Source organism: Ixodes scapularis, unplaced genomic scaffold (genome assembly GCF_016920785.2).
Source record: "Ixodes scapularis isolate PalLabHiFi unplaced genomic scaffold, ASM1692078v2 PGA_scaffold1__304_contigs__length_218370807, whole genome shotgun sequence".
In the NCBI taxonomy this organism is placed as follows: Eukaryota; Metazoa; Arthropoda; class Arachnida; order Ixodida; family Ixodidae; genus Ixodes; species Ixodes scapularis.
In genome coordinates, this window is record NW_024609846.1 from 12,165,072 (window position 1) to 12,188,702 (window position 23,631).

At 45.8% G+C, this 23,631-nt stretch overlaps 1 protein-coding gene across 1 annotated transcript; it reads right to left on the bottom strand.

The window, feature by feature from the left end:
- Window positions 1-977: 977 nt before the first annotated feature.
- LOC8024566 (voltage-gated potassium channel subunit beta-2) lies at window positions 978-23,019 on the bottom strand. Its single transcript, XM_029977993.4, has 15 exons — window positions 22,911-23,019; window positions 20,769-20,897; window positions 18,807-18,850; window positions 17,463-17,500; window positions 16,346-16,425; window positions 12,716-12,760; window positions 11,240-11,284; window positions 10,722-10,765; window positions 7,228-7,314; window positions 6,546-6,631; window positions 5,192-5,312; window positions 3,437-3,531; window positions 2,069-2,219; window positions 1,895-1,983; window positions 978-1,110 (listed from the first exon to the last, which is right to left on the bottom strand). Exons 1-15 carry the CDS (start codon window positions 22,958-22,960, stop codon window positions 1,027-1,029), a joined length of 1,188 nt encoding a protein of 395 aa, XP_029833853.2. The 5' UTR covers window positions 22,961-23,019; the 3' UTR covers window positions 978-1,026.
- Window positions 23,020-23,631: the final 612 nt, after the last annotated feature.

Here is a 23,631-nt window from a genome sequence, read left to right on the forward strand (position 1 = left end):
CTTGCACGCTACAGGCTCGTTCACACATTTGCGATTGCGACTGCTTTTGTCGAGAGAACACACTGGCGCCATCTATGGGGTAGCCCTGTGGTATACTCCCGATTTGCGTATGTTTTTAAACTAGACTGAAGGTTTTGCAGCACTTGCGAGATAAAACCTACGCGCTATCCACGAGAAATGGTCGCTTATAACGTTGGCAGACTCATTTCAAGCTCACGGTGAAGGAATGGTGGGTAAGAAAAGGAAATATGCGCCGATGGGAAAAATCCCAGGACTACCCCAGAGATGGCGCCAGTGTGTCCTCTCCTGGGTAGTGTGCCCAGATTTCAGAGTGTTTCCAAGCGCTCGATTGGGGTCACGTAGTTTATGCGAAGCGCTTTCAATACGAGGTGCCAGGAGTTGACGAAAGCGTTGATCGTCTGCAAGATTCTCCGCCTCTCCGTCCGCTTTCGGGGTTGCCATTAAATTGCAAACTCTCTCCACGGTTTGAGTTGCTCCCTCTCTTAAATCTAGGCTCTCTACTCGTCATAAGCAGTTACAACGCACTTGATCGCACCCAAACGTAAATGGGCGAACCAGCCTTATAGATAAAGCGGTGGCTCGAGTCGACTGGGGAACTGATTCGAAACCGCCTCAACTTTCCGCGGATGGATGCTTCACGAACAAGACGGGATCGCGCTCGACGTTACCATTCCGACAGCAGCAATGGAATAGGTAGCATGTTTTCTGACTACACGTGAAATGGCCCCAAATAAGCGCTTGCAACTGAGCTCGAGGGCTCGAATTGCGAGTTCCAAGAAGAAGACCCAAGCCGCGGCTGGAGCACGGCCACCATTCCTCGAATCAATGCAGAGGCTACTGGATGACACAGGCACGCATGACGCTGCTGAAGAACCGCTGCACTCCGGTCCGGGAGTCCTCCGGAGCAACGACGACGACGTCGTCGCATTCGAGGGCGATGTGTTGCTCGGACATGGTCCGTGGACTTTCGGGGATGGGCCGGCCCAGCCAGGGCTCCTGCAATTGTCACCTGGGCAGCAGGGCTCGGGGCTTGTTGTCCAGGACTTTCTCGATCTCGCTCATCACTAAAGACGTCAGCTTTGGTACCACCTGGTTAGACAAGACCAAACACGTGCCCATTACATGTTCAGTGCTAAAGACTCGCTTCACTTTTGTTTCTATTGATTATGCGGTAGTACATAAGACTTTCTTTAACACGCAGTATACATGTACACGCCCTGCCAAGTAATTCTTGTGCATCGCCACAATTATGTCAACAGTATGTTCATCGTTGACATGTTTGTGTCAACCACAAACAAATGTACAAGTTTCAAAGGCACCACACAAGTCTGTGTTCGTATCTTCATCGATTTTACATCGTTTTATGTTTATCACTGGAACCCGCGATTTGCGATCAGTGTGAAGGCTGAGGTCTGCATGTTGAACATGATGCCACTAACGTTCTAGTTAACGGACGAAAGTTTAAGTCGCAAGTTTGATTCAAAAACAACCCTGTTACTAGCCTCTGACTTAATGGAAACGAGCGCAGAAAACGTAATGTTGCAAAAAAAAAAAAAAAAAAAAAAAAAAAAAAAAAAAAACTAGTTGAAGTTACGTCGGAGACAAATATCTTCACAACGCATTTTCAGGCAAAAATTAGCGAACTGGCACCCAGAGCACCAGTCGTCAATATATCTGCTTTGATCCAGTGGATTGTCGTCACTGTCTGGCCCATCTTCAGAAAAGCAATTTCAGAATCAGCGCGGACGTCTCTGACCATCGTCGCGGACTTCGGTCATAGTTTGGGAAAAGTTGCCGTTCAAGAACGGACATGTTTTTGGAGACCAGTGGTCATTTATTTCCAAACTAGACAACGAAGGTCCACAGTGCTTACCTGCAGGGCAGCAAGGTGGTCGTAGAGCTGATCCACCGAAGACGCTCCCACCAGGACAGTATGGACGTTCTCGCACTTGAGGCACCATGCTACGAAAAGCATAATTTCGGTCGCCTTTACCGTACGCGCTACGAGCTTTTGGTCCCAATTAGCGTCTAGTCAACTGTTTCTCACCTATAGTGAGCTGGTTGCAGGTACAGCCCAGCCTGTCGGCGATGTACGACAGCTCCTGGAGCTTGGACTGGTACCGGGGAACCCGGCCTCCATGCTCACAGACCGCCTTTTCCGGTATGTCCACTTTGTCGGTAACCGCCGAGATATATTGCTGAAGAACAAGAACTGGACATAATTAGGCAGGAGTCATACGCGTGAGACATAACAACTAATCGTCGAGCGATTTTTCTTTAGCCATTTGAACTGATCAGTTATATCGTATTTATAACAAGCCAAATTTAACAAATATGTTTCGTTGTTATTTAGAGTTATGCCGCGTCCTGTCTAGTTCTCCCTTCGTTTTTTGTCCCTGTTGTTTTGGCGCGTTACACCATGTTGAAAGAATACCACACAGCTTGTTGTGCACTGCTCGACACGAACAAGCCACCGCTGGTTGTTTGTTTCTCAATATTGAAAAGGACTCCCATCGAAACTACATCAGTGGTGGAAAGTGCTTATTTGGGGTACTAACCTAAGCGGTAAATTTTGATTGTCTGCCAGTAAGATTTCAAAGTAAATTGCGAAATGGCGCCGAAATCCCGCATGCGCTATAGCCTGTAAGTGTCGCGCCTTGTGCATAGCGGTTCATCACCGCATGACGCCATGTACAAATGTGATACATTAGTGGGGGAGGTAATGCTTTAGATGATACCTCCCTTTGAGAGAAGAGTGCGTATACCGGTTTTCATTTCGTAGGTGGACTGAACATTTTTAAAACACGTCAGGCAACACGTGACCTGTGAATAGTAGTTTTCCTGACGCTATTCTGTAGTGATTTTGTACCGTCAATTGGATTGCCTCCATCGTCACAATCAATCAACTACCATGCTCCATAAATATCTCGCTGTGCTTGATGGCGCAGCGCAGTGGTATGTGAATACAGATCACGCACGTTGCCTGTCTACCTGGACAGCACAGAGGGCGCCTGAGCTCACGTACACGCATCCAATCACGTCCGAAATAAGAACTAATAATAACAAAAGGCGTAGTGTTGCATGACAGAAGAAAAATAGTATGGACCTCCCTCAGACGCGATTATCTGGTTCTACTTCGTCTCCCCTTAGCATGGACTAACTGCGAAGGCTGTGCAAGCGCGAGTGGCTAGCCTCAACTGGATTACTCGCTGAGCGAGCGTTCGGGCAGCCGCCGAGGCTTCATCCAAAGAAACTAGCTCGCGCTTTCAGCATGTGCGGCTAACGATAGTCCATGCTAAGGTAAGACGAAGTATAATCGCGAATAAGTTGGCTCAACAGCACCACCGCCAACAAACCCTTGCTGCAGCCTTTCCCCGCTCACGGCACGTCGGTAATAAACTAATAACGAACTTACCCTAAACGAACCTCTGGAGAGAAGGTTGACGCCTTCGTCAAACTTCCCCGTTAGGACGCCGAAGGCCTGCGGCGACCACGTCATTGTCCCCAGCCCTGCGGGGGAAAGGGGCCCGTCAGCCTTATCGGCGTTGATTGAAAGCTGAAAGCCGGGCGTGAACGCACACGACCGCGGATTCGATCGGACAAGGCCAACCCAGCATTGTTAAAGGCCCTGTCACACTGAGGCAACAGTTGGACAACTCTATCCGACAACACGGGGAAATCGTGTTGCCGGCGACCCTGTCACATCGAGGCAACAACGACAGTCGGGGAACATGTTGCTGTCGCCCGGAAACTGTGTTGCCCGATTTGTTGACCGACAACCCTGTCACACCGCGCTGACGGCGGGGACAACACGGGGAACAACTCCCATCTTGATTGTTTACCTTTGTTCGTGTGCGGCGCGGAATCGCTGGAAATGGGACTCTACAAAGTGCTAGTGCGTTCGAAGGGCCGGAAATTACCACGGTACGACATCGACCAGTGACAGTGATTAGAAAACCTGACACGGGGAGTATTTTCCGCTCTTTATTTTCTCAAAATGTTCTTCATTCGCTGACAAATCAGATAGCCCTAACCGAGAAAAGTGACATCGCTGATGTATGTTTGGGATTTACGCCACTCTATCAAGTGTCTCTGTCCGGTTCTTTCCTTCATGCAATTCCTATTTCTACTGTAAAATTGACTTAGCACCGGCAGTACCCCAAAGCGTCTTTTGTAGCGTGGTGTTGAGCTGAACTGACAGTGCTTCGAAACTGCGACACCGACACGATCGGCCCTCATAACAATCGGTGGAATAAATATTTTTCAACGCTGTCTATTTGCCTACCGCCTGCTATATGATCGCTTCATTCGCCAAAACGTCCTGGGTATTTTGAAAACAAATCAGGTATCTGGTAGCGGCTCTTTTTTTCAAGTTCCAAGCATCAACAATCATGATCAGAGTGGTCGTTTTAATGCTTCGATTTTTCAATCTTAGGTTTTCTGGATTATTTTCATTATATAGGGTGTCACAAAAGAAAATTTACACGGTCTTTTTCACCGCAAAAATAAACTAGGCATCGCCGAACGCTCATTCTCCGCCCAAAGGAAGAGCTAGAGGCCACAACTAGATGCCAAAGTTTCAGCCCGATCCGATAACTTAATCAAAAGTTATAAGTAATTTTCGGAAAATTTCAATGGGAAAATGGCGGCCGACGGAGTTTTCGAACACATGGGGCTCTATGGCACCAGAAACCGAAAACTGGCTAAAATGGGCTCCATTTTCCCATTAAAATTTTTAGAAAATCACTTATAACTTTTGATTAAGTTATCGGATCGGACTGAAACTTTGGCATCTGGTTGTGACCTCTAGCTCTACCTTTGGGCAGAGAATAAGCGTTCGGCGATGCCTAGTTTATTTTTGCGGTAAAAAAGACCGTGTAAATTTTCTTTTGTGACACCCTGTACTTTATCAGCGGGTGAGTAGGCATGCCATTTGATTTCACTATCAGTAATCTGAGCTGGTCTCTCGGCAGTTCTAATTTCAAGACCAGTCTGAACGCTGACAACCGTAGATCGTTGCTGTGCCCGTCGACTTTGTGCGTTTGCTGTCCCCAGCCAAGTTAAACACGCGCAAAAAAGAAAAAAAAAGAAAAAAAAAAACTTAGGGTAATAATGGCGGATTCACTGCAGGTGATTGCGCACCAATGACGTCACACGCGGCTGAACTTACCGATTTTATGGTAGAGCTCGGGCAGTTGTAGCTCTACCTTATCCCTCTGGAACATGTGGTACTCTGTCTGCTCCACAATGGGGGGCACCAGGTGGCACTGTCTCGCCACAGTGTACGCTTCCTAAGGAGGATAAACGTGAGCGGAAGTTGTGAGATTATAATCAAGATAAAATTACATGACGCCAACGTTGTTGGCATTGTGACCTTCCGGCGGCTCAAAGCGTCATTGAACCTATCGTTGGCTGAATACGACCAGTTGCGTGAACAACCGTTATGGCCACCCGTGAAGCGTGCAAGCCCGATATGCTTCTGAAACTGCTTCCTTTGGGCCAGACGAGGCAACTTGTAGAGCCACCAGAAGCCGAGCTGACGTGTTTTTCCCAGTAGGATATAAGGGCGAAAAACCAATCCTTTATTTTGAAAGACACTGCAGTCATTTTATTACACCTAATTGCTGGTTGAGTTATAGGTATCTCGATAACTGCAGAGAAAACATAAGCGTATAATAGAGTCTTCTCAGCAACTGAATACCAATGCTACGAATTCGAACTAATTCAAAGTGTGTAAACTGTTAAATGATCTCGGGCCATTAGAACTCGAATCTCCACAGGGGAAATCAAGTGACGGGACAGGCACGTGAGTTTATTGCGGACTGATTGCAGATTTTGCCTTGTGAGAAAAAAATGTAAACGCAGAAAAAGTCACTAATTTGAAACTAAAGTTCCGGCACCTTTTAGTGCGACGTTGTCCCAGAGTATAAAGTAGACTTTTAGACACTGATATGCCCGTGGTCCGTTCACGATGTCTTAAAGGACAACAACAACAAAAAGGTTAAAATATCTAGAAAAAATAAACAAACAAGCAAGGTAGGGAGAACAGCTCACAAAACGGCGTACTACGAAGAAGAATAAACACGACAAGACAATGATGAACAGCGTTGTCCTGTCCTGTTTATTCTTCTTCGTAGTCCGCGCTTACTGAGCTGTTGTCCCCATCATGTATAACGTCAACCAACTGGCCCAGTTCACCACCTTAAACAAGTAAGGCATAAAATTAAGCACCTTGTTTGTTTATTCTTTAAACTTACGCTAACCGCCCTTTGCGGGCTTTTCAGTTCATTTAGTCAAAAACTCGCCAAAGACACTGCTTGCAAGCAGCGCGCCACGTCCTTCTTTCGCACATGGCGCTGCGGCGGTGACGTATCACGCTCCCCCACTGCGCACGCGCGGCGAACAACGACGGCTTCTCGACGGATTGATGACGTATTTTTATGGCCATCTTTCGGGGACAACGCCGACGCCTTTTCGCGTAATGGGACAAGTAAGGCTTTCGCCTTAATAATGTAAATCCTTGCCGTTATTTCGACGCTGCTCCATCGGCAGGTGCCCCAGTACATGGCCCAGCCTTGATTGATGCAATGGGTGCACGCCCGCACGACTTCTGCGAGAGTAGGACACAAGATCACATCATGTTATTTTAGTTGCCGCAGCTATTTGTGTTTCATCCCGAACCAACTACATTGCAGTCCCTTAGCCAGAAAAGATTTTTGCTTTCATAGTAATTATTACTTAAAAATGGGACTAGAGTTTTTTGTCATGTATATCGAATCATAACAAGCCACAATTAGGCCGCCATTTTGTTTGCTCTGAAAAAAAAAAAAAAAAAAGTGGTTCCGCAGTTTTTGAAACACGGCTCCCTAAAATTATCACGATCTATCGAATATGTTTTGTTGTGATCGTTAGATACAAGATCATTTGTATTTTAAAAAAAACCTAACATTCATCTCGAGCGCGTTTCCTCCGATAGCACTTTTGTGGATATAAGTTCGGACCGTGCTAGTTTCTAAACGTGGGCGTGCAGCTGAGCCCATCGAAATCGGCTATCTTGTGCGAAGAACAACCACAATCTCCAGTTTTGTTCAAGCATGCGTGAGCGACACGCGTACCCTTTCAAGTTTGGGCGCGACAATAATTGCCGCACACAACAAAAACAATTAAAAAAAATATATACTGTATATAAAGGGGAAATGAGCGCACCTTCCATGGGGCACATTGGGTCGGCTTTGTTGATGAGGAGAACGTCCACGTGGCTCAATTGTAGTCTCTCAAGCGACGCCTGCAGACCTGAGCGCCCATTGCGAAGGAACACTCCTGTTAATGTGAACGTTCTGCCAGGGGCGGATCCAGAACTTCGTTTTTTTTTTTTTTTTTTGGGGGGGGGGGGGGGCGGAAAATTTGTAAGGATACTATTCTCCCATTCTTTCTTGTGCACCGGGAGGTCCACCCACGGCAAATTGCCCTTCGAGAAGGGGGGAGGGGGGGGGGGGTCGACTTTGTTTGAAGGGGGGCGGCCGCCCCCGTCGCCCCCCCCCCCCCCCCCCCCCCCCCCCTTGGATCCGACCCTGCGTTTTGCGTTTACCAGAATCCGGACTCAACTTCAATACATTTCCGAAGAAATCGACTCGACAGATCAGTTTTACAGCTAATAGAATCCAACTGCCACGGAATTATTTTGATATTTCCTAGAACGGTATGCGAGCCCACATTTTTGATTTCATAATTGGATGGCGCTTTTGAAAATAGTTTATTCTGCTTTGGCGCCGGCCAGCTGTAGGTGTGACCTAAATTAAAATGCACCTTCACCAAAAGACGAGGTTTTGATTACGTTGTGGCTCCAGCCACAACGAAATCAAAAGCTCCAAAAGCTCCAGTCGAACCACTACTGTGGTTCGACTAAAGCTTTTCGCGACGCGAAACAATTGCGAATGTACAAAAATTGTAGTTCTGCCTTTGGACTAATGCCTCTAGAGTGTGTGCCATCCTCTACTTGAAATATTCGCATGTTTTGAGGGAGATCATTTAATTATGATCCACTCCTCCCCCTCCCCTTCACCCCCCCCCAGTACTGACAGATCGTTCAGCAACACTATCACTTGGGCTGCAGGATTAATAGCTGCGAAAGAAACCACAAGACACTCATATAGCTAGGAAAAATATACTAATAAATCTAAAAAACTTTCGCACTTTTTTAATGGTGAGCGGAACAATAAACTGGTCTATTGTTTTTTATCATCGTGTTGCTGATGCGGGGACCAGCGTTGTGGAAGGTGCAAGGCCGAGCGCGTTTGGGAACGGCCAAGGTGCTACTGCAACTGGCGAGCATATAGCAAATTGTCTCTTGTAGAAGGCAGTTTATGAACAAAAATACCTCGATTGGGAATATATGAAGTATTAAAATACATAATCAACACAAACTTCAACAACCCCTAACATGAAAAAAAAAATATTATTCTCAACACACTGGTTTATGACCTCTCAAAAGTGGTAATACATTTCATTGACTTACACAGCAAGCACGTGACAGACACCCAGCAACATACTACGCAAAAGGACTACAAAAAAGTCGTAATATATTGCGACGCAGAATCCTAACCTCTTCGCCATTGACGATGTGCAGAGAGTCTCGAAGGATAAGGAGCGGTTCAAAATCGTAATCGTAATCGTAATCTTTATTGGCTCAGGAGAGCCGTGGCACCGCGGAAAGGGAACAGCCCGTACCATGGACAAATGTCTCGCGCACACCGCTCATGTCTCGGCGAGGCGTTTATCTTCTCGTTTAAGAATTTGTTCCCACAGCAGTCTGGGCGGCTTCTCCTTTGGCACACGAAACAGCGACGGCTTACGATCGCTGGTGCTCCGGCTGCCCTTGTTGTCCGGGTAGCCCACTGACCTCTGAGATCAGTGGGGCAGCCCGACTTGCATCTCGGCGCAAAGCAGCGTGTGTCCGTTTTTTCCCTTGCATTCCTGACCGAGACGGCAACGGAACGGTGAAAACTCCCCACCCCTACACCGCAAAGAAAACTGCTACAATGCTACATTCGGGAGAAGCGTACCGCCTCAGCCTCGCCTTCTTCTTCGCTCATCGCACATCTGCCATATGCCACCAATTCTCCTAGATGATGATGATGATGATGATGATTTTATGGCTGTTCCCTTTGAAGCGGGTGGTTTGAATAGAAATCAGACCTAGCCGAATAAAAACGGAGAGAAAAAAAATTACACTACTGTTGCATTCTTCGCCACCAGTCCTCCAGCCTCCTTTTAGTCCTCTCGGCTGCGTCGCTGCACTTCCAGCTGGGCTGCAGTGCCACTGCAGCGCGATTTAAGTCCGCACTGGGCCAGCACACAGCATCCCTGCCTGTGTCCCCAACTCGGAAGCCGAGGGCTTCTGCCAGAAATTGTTCGTGTGGCCTCGGAACTCCAGCGCCACTCGTGGCCATCTACGTCGACCGTCTTCACGCGGCCTATTGTAAGCGGGCGCCGCTCTTGCCCCTACACCCTCTAGAACACTGTAACCAAAATGAGAAGGCTGGACATTTTAAAGAAAATAGTTATTTGACAGAGTGTTGATACCTCTTCATCCCGAAATTAACAGAAATTTTAAAATGAAGCGAATTAAAGCATATAATTCATCTGGAGCACGGTGTAAGATACACTCTTTAGGTGTGGACACGGCGGGGCTGAACGCGGGGCGCGAGGAATCACATAGTGTTCGTTCGACGGGCATCCGGAAGACTGAATTATTCCGCGGCCATCGTGCCCGCGGCTGACACTGTCGCCGGCAGCCAAACGGCGAAACTGTGTGAGAGCGAAAAAAATGATCTCATTGCCATGGACACCCGGGTACACCGGGGTCTTTCTGCACGAGCGACAACCTCGCTGGAGCTCGGCGCGTGTGAAGCATGAGGCGGCACGAGCCGTCTTTGCCGTGCCCGCGGGTCGACGAGTCATGTGCCGGCGCCGCTTGAAACCATAGTGAGAGAGAGAAAGAGAGAGAGTGAAAAGCGAACTTTATCTGCACTGCGCGAGGAGCGCGCTGTCCTCACCTGAAGAGTATTATCTTACACCGTGACCTGGGGCGAGCTTAAGAACAAACTCCAAGATTGAATGTCTGCCCAAGAGGACACCACAAAAGACGTTGGTCACGAAGAAGGACATTAAACCGGGCGACCGAATGACCGTCTTGGAAGCTATTATCCCATTCAGTCTCGTTCTTTTCTCGTGTCGTGCTGCAGGCACGCTCGAGATTCGCGTCATAAATAGTCGTCGTCCCCTTTTCACCTTACAAGGCTAGTTGACAGATTTGCCTCGGCTGCGTCTCCATCAACCAAAAACAAAAGTGACGACGCTCATTTTTGCGATAGCAGTTGTCCGGGTGACTTCATCGTCCTCGCTCCCGTTTCGGTTCCCTCTGAACGCGATAAGGCAGCCGTCCGAACGAAGCTAGAAACTCGCAGCCAAACCGTTCATACCTCATACAAAATACACTATGTTCGCCGAAGACATGATGAGAGGAAGATCTGCCGACACGCCCCAAGGACGTTTGAAGCAATACGTGTTTGCTCCTGTCTAAAGACAGTTTCTTTGTGATCAGTGTGGCAGCACTCGACAATGACTGCAAACTGTCTTTTGTTTGTTGTATCAGCAGTGTGACCTTAAGTCTTCAGCGGATCTGAGAAAGAATGACTCACCTTCTATGATGACTTTTCTTGAGAGTCCTCGTTCTGGGTCGGACCTTGGAAGAATAAAGCTATACAGTCTAGACTCTATACACTCACCACGATCGCTATTCGATGCACTGGTTTCAAGATAAACGTTTGGGTACGCGCATTGGGGTGCTCGACGTAACTGGCATAAAATAAATACGAATTTTTGTTAGACCTCGCTTCGACCAGTATAGGGAGTATTCACTGGACGCCATATTTGTGGGTGCTCTTTAAAGCGCATGCTCAAAGCGAGGTCACATTAATAGACTGCTAAGACCGGCAATCTTGATGGTGCAAAATGCACGCTGAAAAAGAACTGTGGAAGCTCGCCGTCAGCACGCGCTCAGCAATCGCGCACACAGCTATGGCCGCCAGTGAATACTCCCTATAGGTGTAAGCGAGATTTTGCGCCTAATGTGCGAACATTTAGCAAATATATATATATATATATAAGTTAATTTAGGCAATTGCCTGCGTGCCAGGATTTGGTCGAGTTTACTTACTTGTTTCCCCAGAAGAACTTGGTCGTGACTACGTAAGAAGATCGTCTGCGGTTGAGGAAATGTAGGCTTCGTGAAACCTTATTAATAGACTCTTTTCGAAAGTGCATCGAGCAACATTGGCAGTCGACATTGTTGACGCTAAACTAGGCTAGATGGCGCAAGCTGCCGCCCGATATAAAGGGTACAGCCGTTAGCACCCATCCATCCATTCATTGGGCACGAAGCGCGTCATTGGATCCGAGCCATCGCCGAACGCTGACGCAGGCCTCGTGTCCAATGCATGTTTTAAATACGTGATTAAGCAAAGACGGACACGCATTGGCGCGGTTTTCGAAAAAGGCACAATATACCCTTATCCAAAAGTCTGCGTCAACGGACATACACTTATACATGAAATCTTTTTTTTTGTTTGTTTGGTCGCATTTTTGTTTGTAATAGTGTGTTTTTAGGTGATTGAATTTTTTTTCGACTTCCTCGTGGAAAATTTGCTTTGTAACTTTCTAAAATCATTAAGCATAGGGGAGGCCAGTATGATACAAACATATGCAGAGGAACTAGGAAAACACAGACACACACACAAAAAGCTGTCTGCTATTGACCTTCGCAAAAATCGCCTTCTGCGCGGTGCCATCTTTCTCTGCTGGGCCGTGGAGCGCCTTCTGCGCATGCGCTGTTGCTCTGCTGTCCTGTACATAAGATGATGCGTATACGTCCGCAGCTCAGTGACTCAGTATTTTTCGCCCGAGTGATAAGCGATGCAAAGGTCTATTGCAGTCACCTGGTCAAAAACGCAACAAGTAAACGATAGAGCATATTCTTGACAATGAATAAGTGTAAGGTAACTATTACAACGCAATTGCTCGATGCTAAGGAAATCTCGCAAGCCCAATCTTTTGTCACTGAGCGAGTGATCATATTTCATAATGGCAGAACCATAAACGCTAGACACATTTGGCATCGAGGAAGCTAGTAACGGAAGCTATTTTGCGGGGGTAAACATAATCAAACGCGTATAGTTCGCATCTTCTCGGTCCCGAACCACGGTATGCGTCGTCAGTATTGCGTTGCCGTTGTCTATTGTTTGTCTTTCGAAACAATTTGACGGACTGGTGCGTCCCCTAACCACCTTAGTTTATTAGCCGGCCGAGCTTTATCGGGCGCGCTAATTGCGCGGACGAAGAGGCGGAAATAGAGACGATTCAGCGTTACGCGCCAGACAACAACGGCACTCGCGTATGTACCGCACCGGCGCTCGTTTCACGGAGGTCGTCCTTCGGAGGAAAGCGTTCCGTCAAACGAGCGTGACGCAGCTCCGTTCAGCCAACACCGAACAACGTGTTGCCCTCACTTTCCCGCTTGCATAAAGACCTGGAACGAGGCCAGGCCCACCGCGAGGAGGTGGCGAGCGGGGCGGGAGAGCGAGCTCAAGGCAGACAGACAGCCGCAAACAAAACACACACAAAACAAGAAACCTACCTCCAGCGCTTCTTCCTGAGCACCTTGCCAAGCACAATCTCCGCCCTGTCGGGGAAGAGAACATACAAAGGAATCGCTTCTTGTGACTTTCTGCACCGGCGCAAAAACAACGCGGAGTCGGCGGCGGGCTCGCTAGACGGCGCAGGTGCATGCCCTCCCATCTCACTTTAGTGGCTCTTATCTGCTACAGTGTGCGCTGTTCACGCTAAAGGCGTTCCAACTAACCCGACAACAAAATAAGGACCTTGCAGCTGCGAATGTGGTGATCAGCTTGTGCATTTGCCTGCCACATATCCCCCAATTGAAGCTCCTCTTTATTAAAAAAAACAAACAAAAAAAAAACACGTTTAGTCTTTTTAATTGTAGCTTCAGTTTAGGACCTTTAGGTGCGTTATATGTCAAGTATAATTTGTTTAGTGAAGCGGAAGCTAAGTGCTTGCAGGGCCCACAAACCGTCGGTCTTGCGGCAGCGTAACACTGTGGCAGAGTTACTTTCACTAGTCGACGCTACACGGGCGAGCAGTGTAGTCACGTGGAACAAGACCGATGGTTCATTGGTTCAGCCGTCACGTAGATTCCACTCCACTGTAAAACGACGACTCGGACTGGGAGTTGTCTTAAAATCTGAGTGCCGAACCGGTCATTATTTCGGTTCGGTTCGTGTTCGGGTTCAGTAGCATTGTATTTTGTTCCGGTTCAGTTCCGGTTTAGGGTAGCGCACACTCCGGTTACCGGTTTTAATAAGTGCGAACCGGTTCGAACCGGTTCCTAACTCGACCTTTGAATATTGACCGAGCTCTTCGTGCAGCCTTTTCTGAACACGAGATACTTGCAATAGACCCATCCCAATACTCCCTCTTCAGGCAGAAATGAAAACTCTGCACAGTGACGTTCGCAAAAGATACCATTAATGTGGCAAAGCTATTACTTGTATATAGCTGTTCTTAAGTGAACTATATATAAACGATCGGCTTTCCATTTTTATGGTGTCTTTTGCACACGCAGCTGTGCAGTATTTCAAACTCTGCCAGAAGAGGGCGTATTTTTGGGATGGGTGTATAGACCTTTCCAAAAAAGAGCTCGTGGCCGGTGCCATCCCTAGTGTTCGGGCGTATAGCGCGTGCTTTGCTCGCTTGCCGAAGCGACGAACACGCACGTGCTGGGCTGTGAAGATCGCACGCTGGGCTGGGATTTTGTAAACTGTAAAAAGGTCTCTGGCTAGATTGCTTGCCCTACATACGTTTTAATTTGTTTTGCGCTGCACACACGTGTTTTGTTTATACATGCTACCTGTTTTCGGCACCCAGCAAGAGGTCACAGCTATGCCCTGGAGTGGCTGACAGGGGAACGAGAGGAAAGAAATGTGCCGTAAAACACAGAAACAGGGACATCGAGTGCGGAGTTGGGGTAGTTTATCGAATCCCGTTCAGCTGTGGTCGTGTATACATCGGCCAGACTGGCCGATCAATGACCGGGCACGTGAACACGCGCGTATAATGAAATGTGACTACGTCTTGACAGCGCTTCGGGTTCCGGCGGAAAAACGCTGTTCTAGAAACCTCGCGGCGATGCTTTGTCTAGTCACTTTGAGATTTTATCGCAAACAAAGCTCTATGCAAATGACCAGGTCTGAGAGACTCAGACCGGGTCCTTTGTGCCTGTCAGCCACCGAACAAAGTTCCGGTAATGTCACCACAGCGAACGACGTTTCTCGAATGCTCAGTTGAAGACGATGAAAGAGGGCTTCGAACAAAAATGAGAAATTGGTTGAACAGGCGACATGCTGGCCTTGCTAATCTGCCAAACATACAAAAAAAAAAAAAAAAAACATTTTCTTCTCCTCTCCTCTTTCCTCCTCCTCCTCCCCCCTTTATCCCCGTTGCCTCCATCCAGGGCGCTGCGCGTCGCCGAGCAACGTTGCCTCGGACAAACCCATCTTTTTTTGTAAGGTATCATTTTGAGCACGTAGAAGGAAATGTTTTTCATTTAAATGGACCACAGGCGACCCTACCAACTATACTGCCGACTATACTATAGCGCGGTATACTTGTCCCCCCTTCCTGCAGGGTGTCGCTGCACTCAAGCGGAAGGTCACGTGGTGCGCTCTCGGAGCTCGATTGGCTAAATGGCTCGTCGACTGCAACTAGGGTCCTTCTTGAGGTCAAACATTCGCGGACGCGTAGGCCTCCGTGCCTACAATGGCGCGATCCGCTCGGACACTCGGACATTTCGTAGCCAAGTGGCCAAGCGGTGCTTTGAAATCGCCGCCGCCGCTACCGCGCCGCCAGGGGCAATCCAAGAAACAAAAAAACAAAAAAAATTGAAGCTCTCCAGACGATAATGTATTTCTTTATTACATATGCAACAAAAACGAAATGTAAAAATATCTTACATTATGTAGAATTAGCCTTGGCAAAATAAGAAAAAAAAAAAAATACGCCTTCGACTTTTCACATTTAGACCAATTATTCACACAATTGGCCCTGAACCGTTTTCGTTGAACCGGTAACCGCCACATCAGATTATGGTTTCGTTCCTGTTCGGGTTCAATATGAGGCGTTCGATTTCGGTTTTGATTTTGTTCCGGTTTGGTCAAAAATAACCGTTTTGATTCGGTTTTAGGTTCAGGTTCGGGTTCGGTTTGACATCCTGCTTAAAATAAACTGTATCTCTCTCTCTTTCTCCACTGTGAACCCTGAATAAAAAAAAATAAAAACACACACACACAAAACAAAAAAAACAGCAGTCGTCGTTGAACTTTCCTAAGACAATGTCATATCGGACGCTCGGCCGCCGGCTCTTTTGAATGCGCTATTGTAAGCCTGAAGATCGACAAGGAAAACTCCTTTAATTTATTACATGCATCCATAATTTTCTTCACAAGGAACAGCAGGCGCTGAAATTATGGTTCTTGACTGAGCCAAAGCCATTTAACTCCCAAGAAACTTGTCTTCAAGCAATAACTGAATAAGGTCTTTCGATATGAGAGATTCTTAAAGAAAGTTACTTTTTATGCAAAGCACTTTTTTAACAAAAAACAACAACAACGACAAACAACTGCAATGCCCATTGTGTGGCCTTGTCACACCCGACATCACCGGCTCTTTGACGTGCAGATTTGGTTTTTTTTTTTTTGTTTTTATGGTAAGGGTATAATTGTGTAATTTGTTTAAAAGTTATGATACATTCAATGCACATGACTTGAGATGTAAACAAATAATCACAGCGATTTCAAAATATGGGTACACAACCGATTTTTCTTACGGTGTCTTTGTGATATCGTTCAAAACATTTAAACCTAATTCCCAGATTTACCTCCTTCGCGTCCACAGCAATTAAAATGACAGCAACGACCAGGATATCAGGACATACGTGATTCATGATTGCTGCGCGAAGCTCCTTCTTGCACCGTTTGCGACGTTATGTACGACTAACACTTGTTCCGGTGAATTTGTCGTTGCTGTTGTTTCGGTTGTTCTGAACGCAAGTTGGAACTTGCAGTGCTTTCCGGTGTACCCACGAAACGTGTCCCACGCTTGAATACAAATGAAAATCACAATGTCTAAAGCGGATCACATTTTACGCTGGTTAATCCCACGAAAAAAGACGAATGTATGACCGGTGACTTACTTTCCTCCGGCATAGATGTCCGCTGTGTCGAACACGTTGATTCCACTTTCAAACGCCGCGGTCACGATTTCCTCAGCTGCCTGTGACAAACGTGAGACCACAAATTAACAAAACGCAAAAAAAAGCATGCCGTGCAAAGTTTGTGAAAAAGTTTTTTATCGAATTAAAAAAAAAAAAAAAGAAAGATCCAGAGGTATGCTGCACTTCAAATACTATCCGGGGTTTCATGCTATGTTACAAAACGTTCCCCGCATTTAAAGTAAGATCATTGCCTGATCGTTTTCATGGCATCAGAATACGCAAATGTTTATTTTCTACGCTAGATCCATGCAGGGTACCTTTAACACTTTTCCAGTAGCACACCGTCATCAGTTTTTAATAATTGACCTCCTAACTGAAGAAACTCTTTTCTTTCCACCAAAAGTGTATCCTAGTTGCTACGTTCATCCAGTGAAGTTATTATCTGTCAGGCAACGCTCTCAAAAACGCGTGATTTTTGTTTGTGCATGCACTCAATCTGTCTTTCGTTTTTTTTATATAAGCCATAACGCGTCCGAATGATTTTATGATGTTTCTAGCTCCTGAAAATGCCTAAAATCTTGCGCAGTAAAGTAACTCTGCATGTGGGTAACTACTATTTGTCTGGCGAGTCACACTTAAAGCTAGCGCCGTGACTGAGTGAGATGTTAAAGAAATACAACCGCCGAAGCAAAAAATCCCGTAATAAAAAGAAGTTCTCTTGCGTGGCTAAGAAGACAAACAAAGAAACATTGAAAAGCACATGAACAAAGTATTTTACTCCAAAATGACGAAATGACGAACGGCGAAAAAACACGCGTTGGAAGCTGGGAACAACGCTTTCCTTTGTGAAAACAACAACAACAAAACAAAAACAAAAACAAAAACAAAACAAAGCTTTTTTTTTTACCCAACGTGCTTTATTATTTTTCTCAGGAAATCAATAAACGCTCATATCTCCCTCATCTCCCAAAGAGGGGTAAATTTCTCTCCATGAGACTTTACGTTTCTTCAGACTGCCGGTCATAAGAACAATAAAAATTTCGACCAAACTGGCCCTCAAACGCTGGGGCCCTTTAGTCCCAGCAGAGCAACTCACCTCTTCCGAAATTAGGGATCCGAAGGTAACCCAGGTGCCTGAAAAAACCAATGGGCATGCTCAGAGCTCCGATTCACGTATCCGACGCTTCAACAAACAACATGCACGTGTGGAGACTTTCCAGACTCTCCCACAGAACACGCAGCTATCCAATCACTGCGATTCGTGGTGATTGGCCTCAGCTAATACCGAGATCGCTAAAAAAAAAAGCGATGGCCCGAAAATAGAGTGCACTAAGATACTGGGAATAATGCGACTACCCACAGTTAGTAAACAAATATAAGACGTAGAAGCAAAGACGCAGAAACATTACGGAAAAGAGAACAATGCAGTCTGTCAACGCAACGACGTTTATCGTCGCACACATGCAAAACAGATAGGCGCTGGAGGTCGCGGTATGAATCCCGACACATAAATACTACTGTACTGATATTTACCGACTAATTCCGCGTATGACGATTTTGTTATGACCAAAGTACTGTCGGAATGTTTTTCTTCTTTTTTTCTTTTAACAAACACGATTACTTTGTTTTACGATTTGCGATTATCGCCTGCAGTCTCCTGAAACGAATAGAAAGCAGTAAAAGAGATGGTATGGGAGAAGGCCTGACCTCAAAGCCTTCTTTCTACTCCTTCCCTTTCTCTCTTTTTATTCTCCTTTTGCTCTCTATTATTATGGCTCCACTTGTATCATCATGACACCGATATACAATGACGTCACTGTCATTAGCATCATATCTATTGGAAGCAAAGCCAAACGCCTTAATGAACTCCAGGAACAGAAAATAAACATAATTATTTATGCCTCGTGAGCCTTCTAAAGCGAAGGGCTTTATTTTATAGTATGATTTATGAAGACATAAATGAGCTGCCACAAATGAACACATTCAAGCTTCCGCTAATACATTCAATATCGAGGTAAACCAATAGCTAAAAAAAAACAAGCATAGGATTTTATTTAGAAAATTTAATTTGCTGTTACGCCGGCGTGTTTTTTTTTTTTTTTTTTCAACAAATGTGAAGTTAGAGATTTTTTCCGTTTGACTCTTCTGAACAAGTATTGAAGTTTAATTAATTGATCGTACCCTCGCGCCCGTATCTGCTGCCAACGTTCATGCGCATGTTGTAGAGCTCTGGACAAGATTATCCCAAGTGATTTTTGGCATGATCGTTTGTTTTTAGTTCTCCAAATGCAAGGGGAGCAAACTGAATGGAGCCTACGCGTGTTTGCTTTCTTCTATGTACGCTACTCCCAGTAATGGACGTGGCAGCTTCTGCTTCTGTCGATATCGACGTCTGCCATATTGACGTACGAGGACAAAAAAAGAATACTGGTTCACTTACCTAGTCCTATGTTTGATATGCGCAGGCCTGACTTGCCCAGATTTCTGCGTACGGGAAGAAGCAAACGCGAAAACGTTAGCAAAGCGAAAGGTTGTAGCTGAACGATAATTTTGAGAGCACGGCGGTTAGCTGGGAAAATCGGCTCTCCTAACTTCCTTGGGAGAGCACAAAGTAATGGAGCGAATCAATTAATAATGTAAAAAAGCACGACCTACAAACACTAAACAAATGTACTTCCGTAAAAAAAAAACAAAAAAAAACAGTTTTTTTTTGTGTGTTGCAATATAAACTTGGGCAGCAGCCGACGAGCCGCATTCTGCAACAGCCAGAGTACACACAGTCACGCTGCGCACCTATTTTACCATTACGATTTGCGGATCAATTGTCCACGCTAAATTTAGCGGGATAATGTTTTCGGCACGTTGTCACGTTACACGACATTATGCAACATAATGACGTCACGAGACACTATGACGTCACATGCCACGAGCACCCTACGTGAAACATTTTACAGGCTTTCACCGTAAAAAGAAACACATCACAAAATGTGTTTGCCACGTATTGCCGAAAAAAAAAAAAAAAAAGAATGCACAGGATGTGTACAAGTAAAAAAAAATCAACACGCTGGTATCACAGGGCCAACGGCAGTAAGTGAAACCAGTGAATCTAAGTGAAATGATTCGAGGCTAAAGTCATCTGCTTTGTGTATCTGTATAAAAAAAAGTGAAAAACAAAATAAAATAAAACACGTTAATACATAAGTCTTAAAATTATTATAAAAGTCGAAAGCGCGACAACTCTGTGTGATACATACATACATACACATTACTAAACACATTTTTCTGGGAATAAAACGAATTCGGAGAACTCTAGGAAGACCGTTGAAAACCCACAGACCGGCAACCGACGTTTTCTTAGGAGGCTTACATTCTTAAAGGCTAAGCTTCTTAGCAAAACGTCGGCTTCAAGACTGAGGCATTGCAGAATTTTTTTTCAAGCTCTTTCTGCAAGCTTGTACTAAGCTTGTATTAGTTGGTAGTGTACGCCATGCCGGACGTTTAGTTTTAGGACGGGTATATCAGCCTACGACAACATTCATTCACTGGATTGCATACATCCGTATACCTTTCTGTTACTTTATATCTTAGGGTGGTGCAGTCTTGAAATCACGTGGTACGCGTGGAACGCTGGATTGGTTAACGTGGCTTGTAACGTCTCTTGGTATGAGACGAAACTGAGCACACGGGAGTGAACTGCCTCTGCCCACCCATGGCACCTATACGTCAGCGCCGTGTCCAGGGTTAAGACACCCGCCCCCTTGGATCAAACTGTCGGCTGCTCTTTTCGGCACTGTCTTGGGTCAACGTAGCGAAACTTAGCCCCAAAAATTGTTCTCTCTCCCCTCCCCCCGAATTACATTCATACAGTGCAAAGCAGCAGCAGGATCGATTGTTGCCCCGCCACGTCAGATTTACTCAATGGACCCTTTTCGAAACCCCATCGGAGTCTGGAGATCGCCATTTTTTGGTGTGCGAAACTTCTGACCGATCCCGACTTCTCACCCAACGATGACGCAGCGCTTTTTTTCGACACGAGCTGAGCAGAGTTTATGCCTAACGCTGACGCATCAATTTGTGTCTAGTTTTAGTCTTGGGTACGTTGCTTTTTAAGTAATTGTTTACTGTTACAATTAGATTTTTAAGAATCTGGTTCGGTTACAGTTACTTAAAAATAAAAGGAACGCGTTACTAACGAGTTACTGTATCGCGATACTATTCACGGGACACTACCCAAGACTGTGTCTACTATGTAGTCAGAGTACGTGCCCGAACAATAGCGGAGTCAGAAAAATGGCGCCGCAGTTAGTAGATGGCGCGGACTTTTCGAAAAGGGTCTATGGAGTCTTTCCGTGAGCGTGTCCAGCCCGGAAGCGGCGCTGTCATCGAAGCAGCCTCTGCCCACCTGTATCGGATGGCCGGCTGTGCGAAGAGCGACACCTGGCGGGTGGGCGGCTGGCTGGCCGGCACCGAGCTGGCGCTCGACAACGTGCCTTCGTCCAGGCACTCCAGGCTGGCCATCGGGGCTCGGCAACTGCGCATGGGCACGCAGTGTTCCCCTCTCTTTCTTTCGGAGGAGCCGTTGTGCGCGCCTCCGTCCTGGCGGCGTTGGCGCTCGTTTTTATTTATTTTTTCTTCTCTAGTGACTAGCGTTCCGGACGCGCCTTCGAGTTAGGTGGAAAGAAACTCAGCAATATACACTGTGCGACACAATTATCTACAACATAATATTCACATTTGTGTCGAAAGGGGTGGTGAATAAACATCGATATGATTGTAATTGATATTTCGATCATATGACTTAAGTCGTCATCTAACTCGGAATGGTTTTAATATGACGATTTAGATTTTACCTTTCCCGCAAAACTATTCTCGCAAATATTTTTTATTCACCACTTGTCTATCATTTGATGTTTTTGATGTGCATTTCTTTTCTGTTTAAATCAAATAACCGTCAACAAAGACTAATAGAAGACTGAACACGAGCAAAAAGAAGTGCTCCTCTGTGCAAATCGAAGCGTTGAGCTTGAATTCTACTTTCCATTTCGTTGGTCAAGCACGTAACGTCCTATTGGAATAAAAACAAAACATCGAAGAAAGTAATAAAAACTAGAGAAATATCGTATTGCAGTAAAGTCAGAACTCAAAGAAAACAAAAAGATTTTTAACTTACTAAAACAATTAGGCTGTTTGTGTTTTATTACGTCGGGGATTACAGAAAAAAAAAGTGTTTTTAAAGTGTACCTTACATTTCCAGTTATTTTTTATTCCGCATTGTTATCAGTGATCGGTCCAATTACTCAATCAATCTGTCTTGTTGAAAAATACATCTATTGGTAATAAATAACTATTTTATAGCTACAGCGGTTTGAATCAAAATAATTTTATATAAATCACAAAAATCTGACCTAAATAAAATAAATAATAATTATTTGATAATTTATTTTTATTTTTTTTACCCTGGTTCGTATTGTTGGTAAAATAGTTTCAGCTGTGGGAGAATACTATAACACATCAAAGGACTGCTGTTTTCGCTAACTGTGTCAAGTTTTTTACGGCGCGAAGCAGCTCAACGCGCAAAATTACCCCCCCCTCAAAAAAAAAAAAAAAAAAGAAAAAAGGTAGGTAAGTGTTTTTACGTGGGCATAAGTATACGATTTAATCATAAAAACAGCTTGAATAGAGAGTGAAAACTTAGCACTCTGATCTGGAAACTAATGACTCACGCTACTTTTCACGTGCTTCGTAACCTCCTTAATATTTTTTGATTGCACCGGCCCTTAATTATTTTTTTTTAAAGTGAGTTTTTGTTTTATTCGAAAGAAACTTTTGTCTTCCTCGGATATTGCGATAAAGGACACAATACGCCGAGAAACTAGGTAAACGAAAACAGCCATCACGGTGATAGCCATCAAACCGGCAAGCGTGCTTCGCCGCAGGCATACCCATAATGCGGAAAAGCACAACTCGCGGCAACGCCCTTCCATGTGCGTCCCCTCAAGTTGACCCAAATTTGTCTCCTAAAAATTTAACGGAAAAAAAAAAAAAATACCGGGAGTTGTACAACCTTTGTTGTTTAAGTGTTCAATTTGTGTACAAGTAAAAGATACGACATCCCTGAGGGAACGTAAATGATTTAAAACACGTCGGCCTACCTCGTACGTTAACCGTAACTTCAACTGCGGGAAAAGGAAAACAAGAACAACATGAGCGCTAAGTCCTTGAGATAATTTTTTTCTTGTTTGATTGTTTGAAGATGTCGACATTTTTGTAAGTTCTGAGCGCAACAAGCTTACACAAGCCCAAACCCTACAAAAGACGAGATAAAAAGAAAAAAAAATCTTTATGTAACAAGGCCGCAAATCTAGATTTTTCTTCGTCATCGAACGGACTCCCGCATGGGTAACAGACTGAAAACGAGTCCCGGCCGAACGCTAACTCAGCGCTCGTCTCCAACCTGCACCCCTCGCGTTGGCCTTCTTCAGCAGACGTCGAAGATTGGGCAGCCCGGCCTCGCGATCGAGGAGGCGCACGGGTTGAGGCTCACTTGTTCTGTATGAGGACATTGGTGAGGTTGTGTTCGCTCTTGACGCTCATGCAGTCCGAGTCCAGGGCGACGTACTGCTTGCCCAGCTTGGACGTCGGCACCAGTCCCGCGCCGCCCACCAGATCGCCGGGCCCGGCCAGCCGAGAGGGGGACTCTGCCGAGGGACATTCATCACTCAACGAACACGCGCTACTACGCTCAGTTTGACGCCGAGTACGAGCGAGGACACGATCCGATGGATCGTCGCGGCAGTCGTCCTCTTTGTGCATTGGCTAATACGGACTACACCAACCAGGCGCACTGAATGTGCCGCGATTTTCAGTTTTTCTTTTTTTTTTTTTTGTACGTGATTGGTTTAGCCGGTTATAGGAAACGCACGGAGAATACGAGCAACTTGACAATGCTCTTTTGGTACTGATTGTTTGGCTTCACCGGATCGAAACGTCATTTGCGCTCAGACTTGAGGCGCAGCCATACTTGAAATTCGGAACTGTCGCGCGCGTCATTTTTTTTTTTTTTTTCGCTGTTGTTGAAAAAGTGACGGTCGCTGTCGCAAAAGCGACCGCTTCGGGGCGGTCGCTTCCAGGCCGAATTTTTCGAACCGGTCGCCGAGTCGCCCGGCGGCTGAACTGATCAGCGGCTACCTCGGAAGTGAAGAACGACTCGGTTCGTGGTGGCGGCTATGAATACAGAGCCACGGAACTCTCCGCGGCGGTTTTGA

Excerpts from the sequence above, each read along its gene's own strand:
- LOC8024566 (XM_029977993.4), bottom strand. The coding sequence starts at position 22,960 with ATGAGCGTCAAGAGCGAACACAACCTCACCAATGTCCTCATACAGAAC. Across the intron at positions 18,851-20,768 it reads CAGCCGGCCATCCGATACAG|AAATCTGGGCAAGTCAGGCC; the intron begins GTGGGCAGAGGC and ends TCCCGTACGCAG. Across the intron at positions 1,111-1,894 it reads ACCACCTTGCTGCCCTGCAG|GTGGTACCAAAGCTGACGTC; the intron begins GTAAGCACTGTG and ends TTGTCTAACCAG.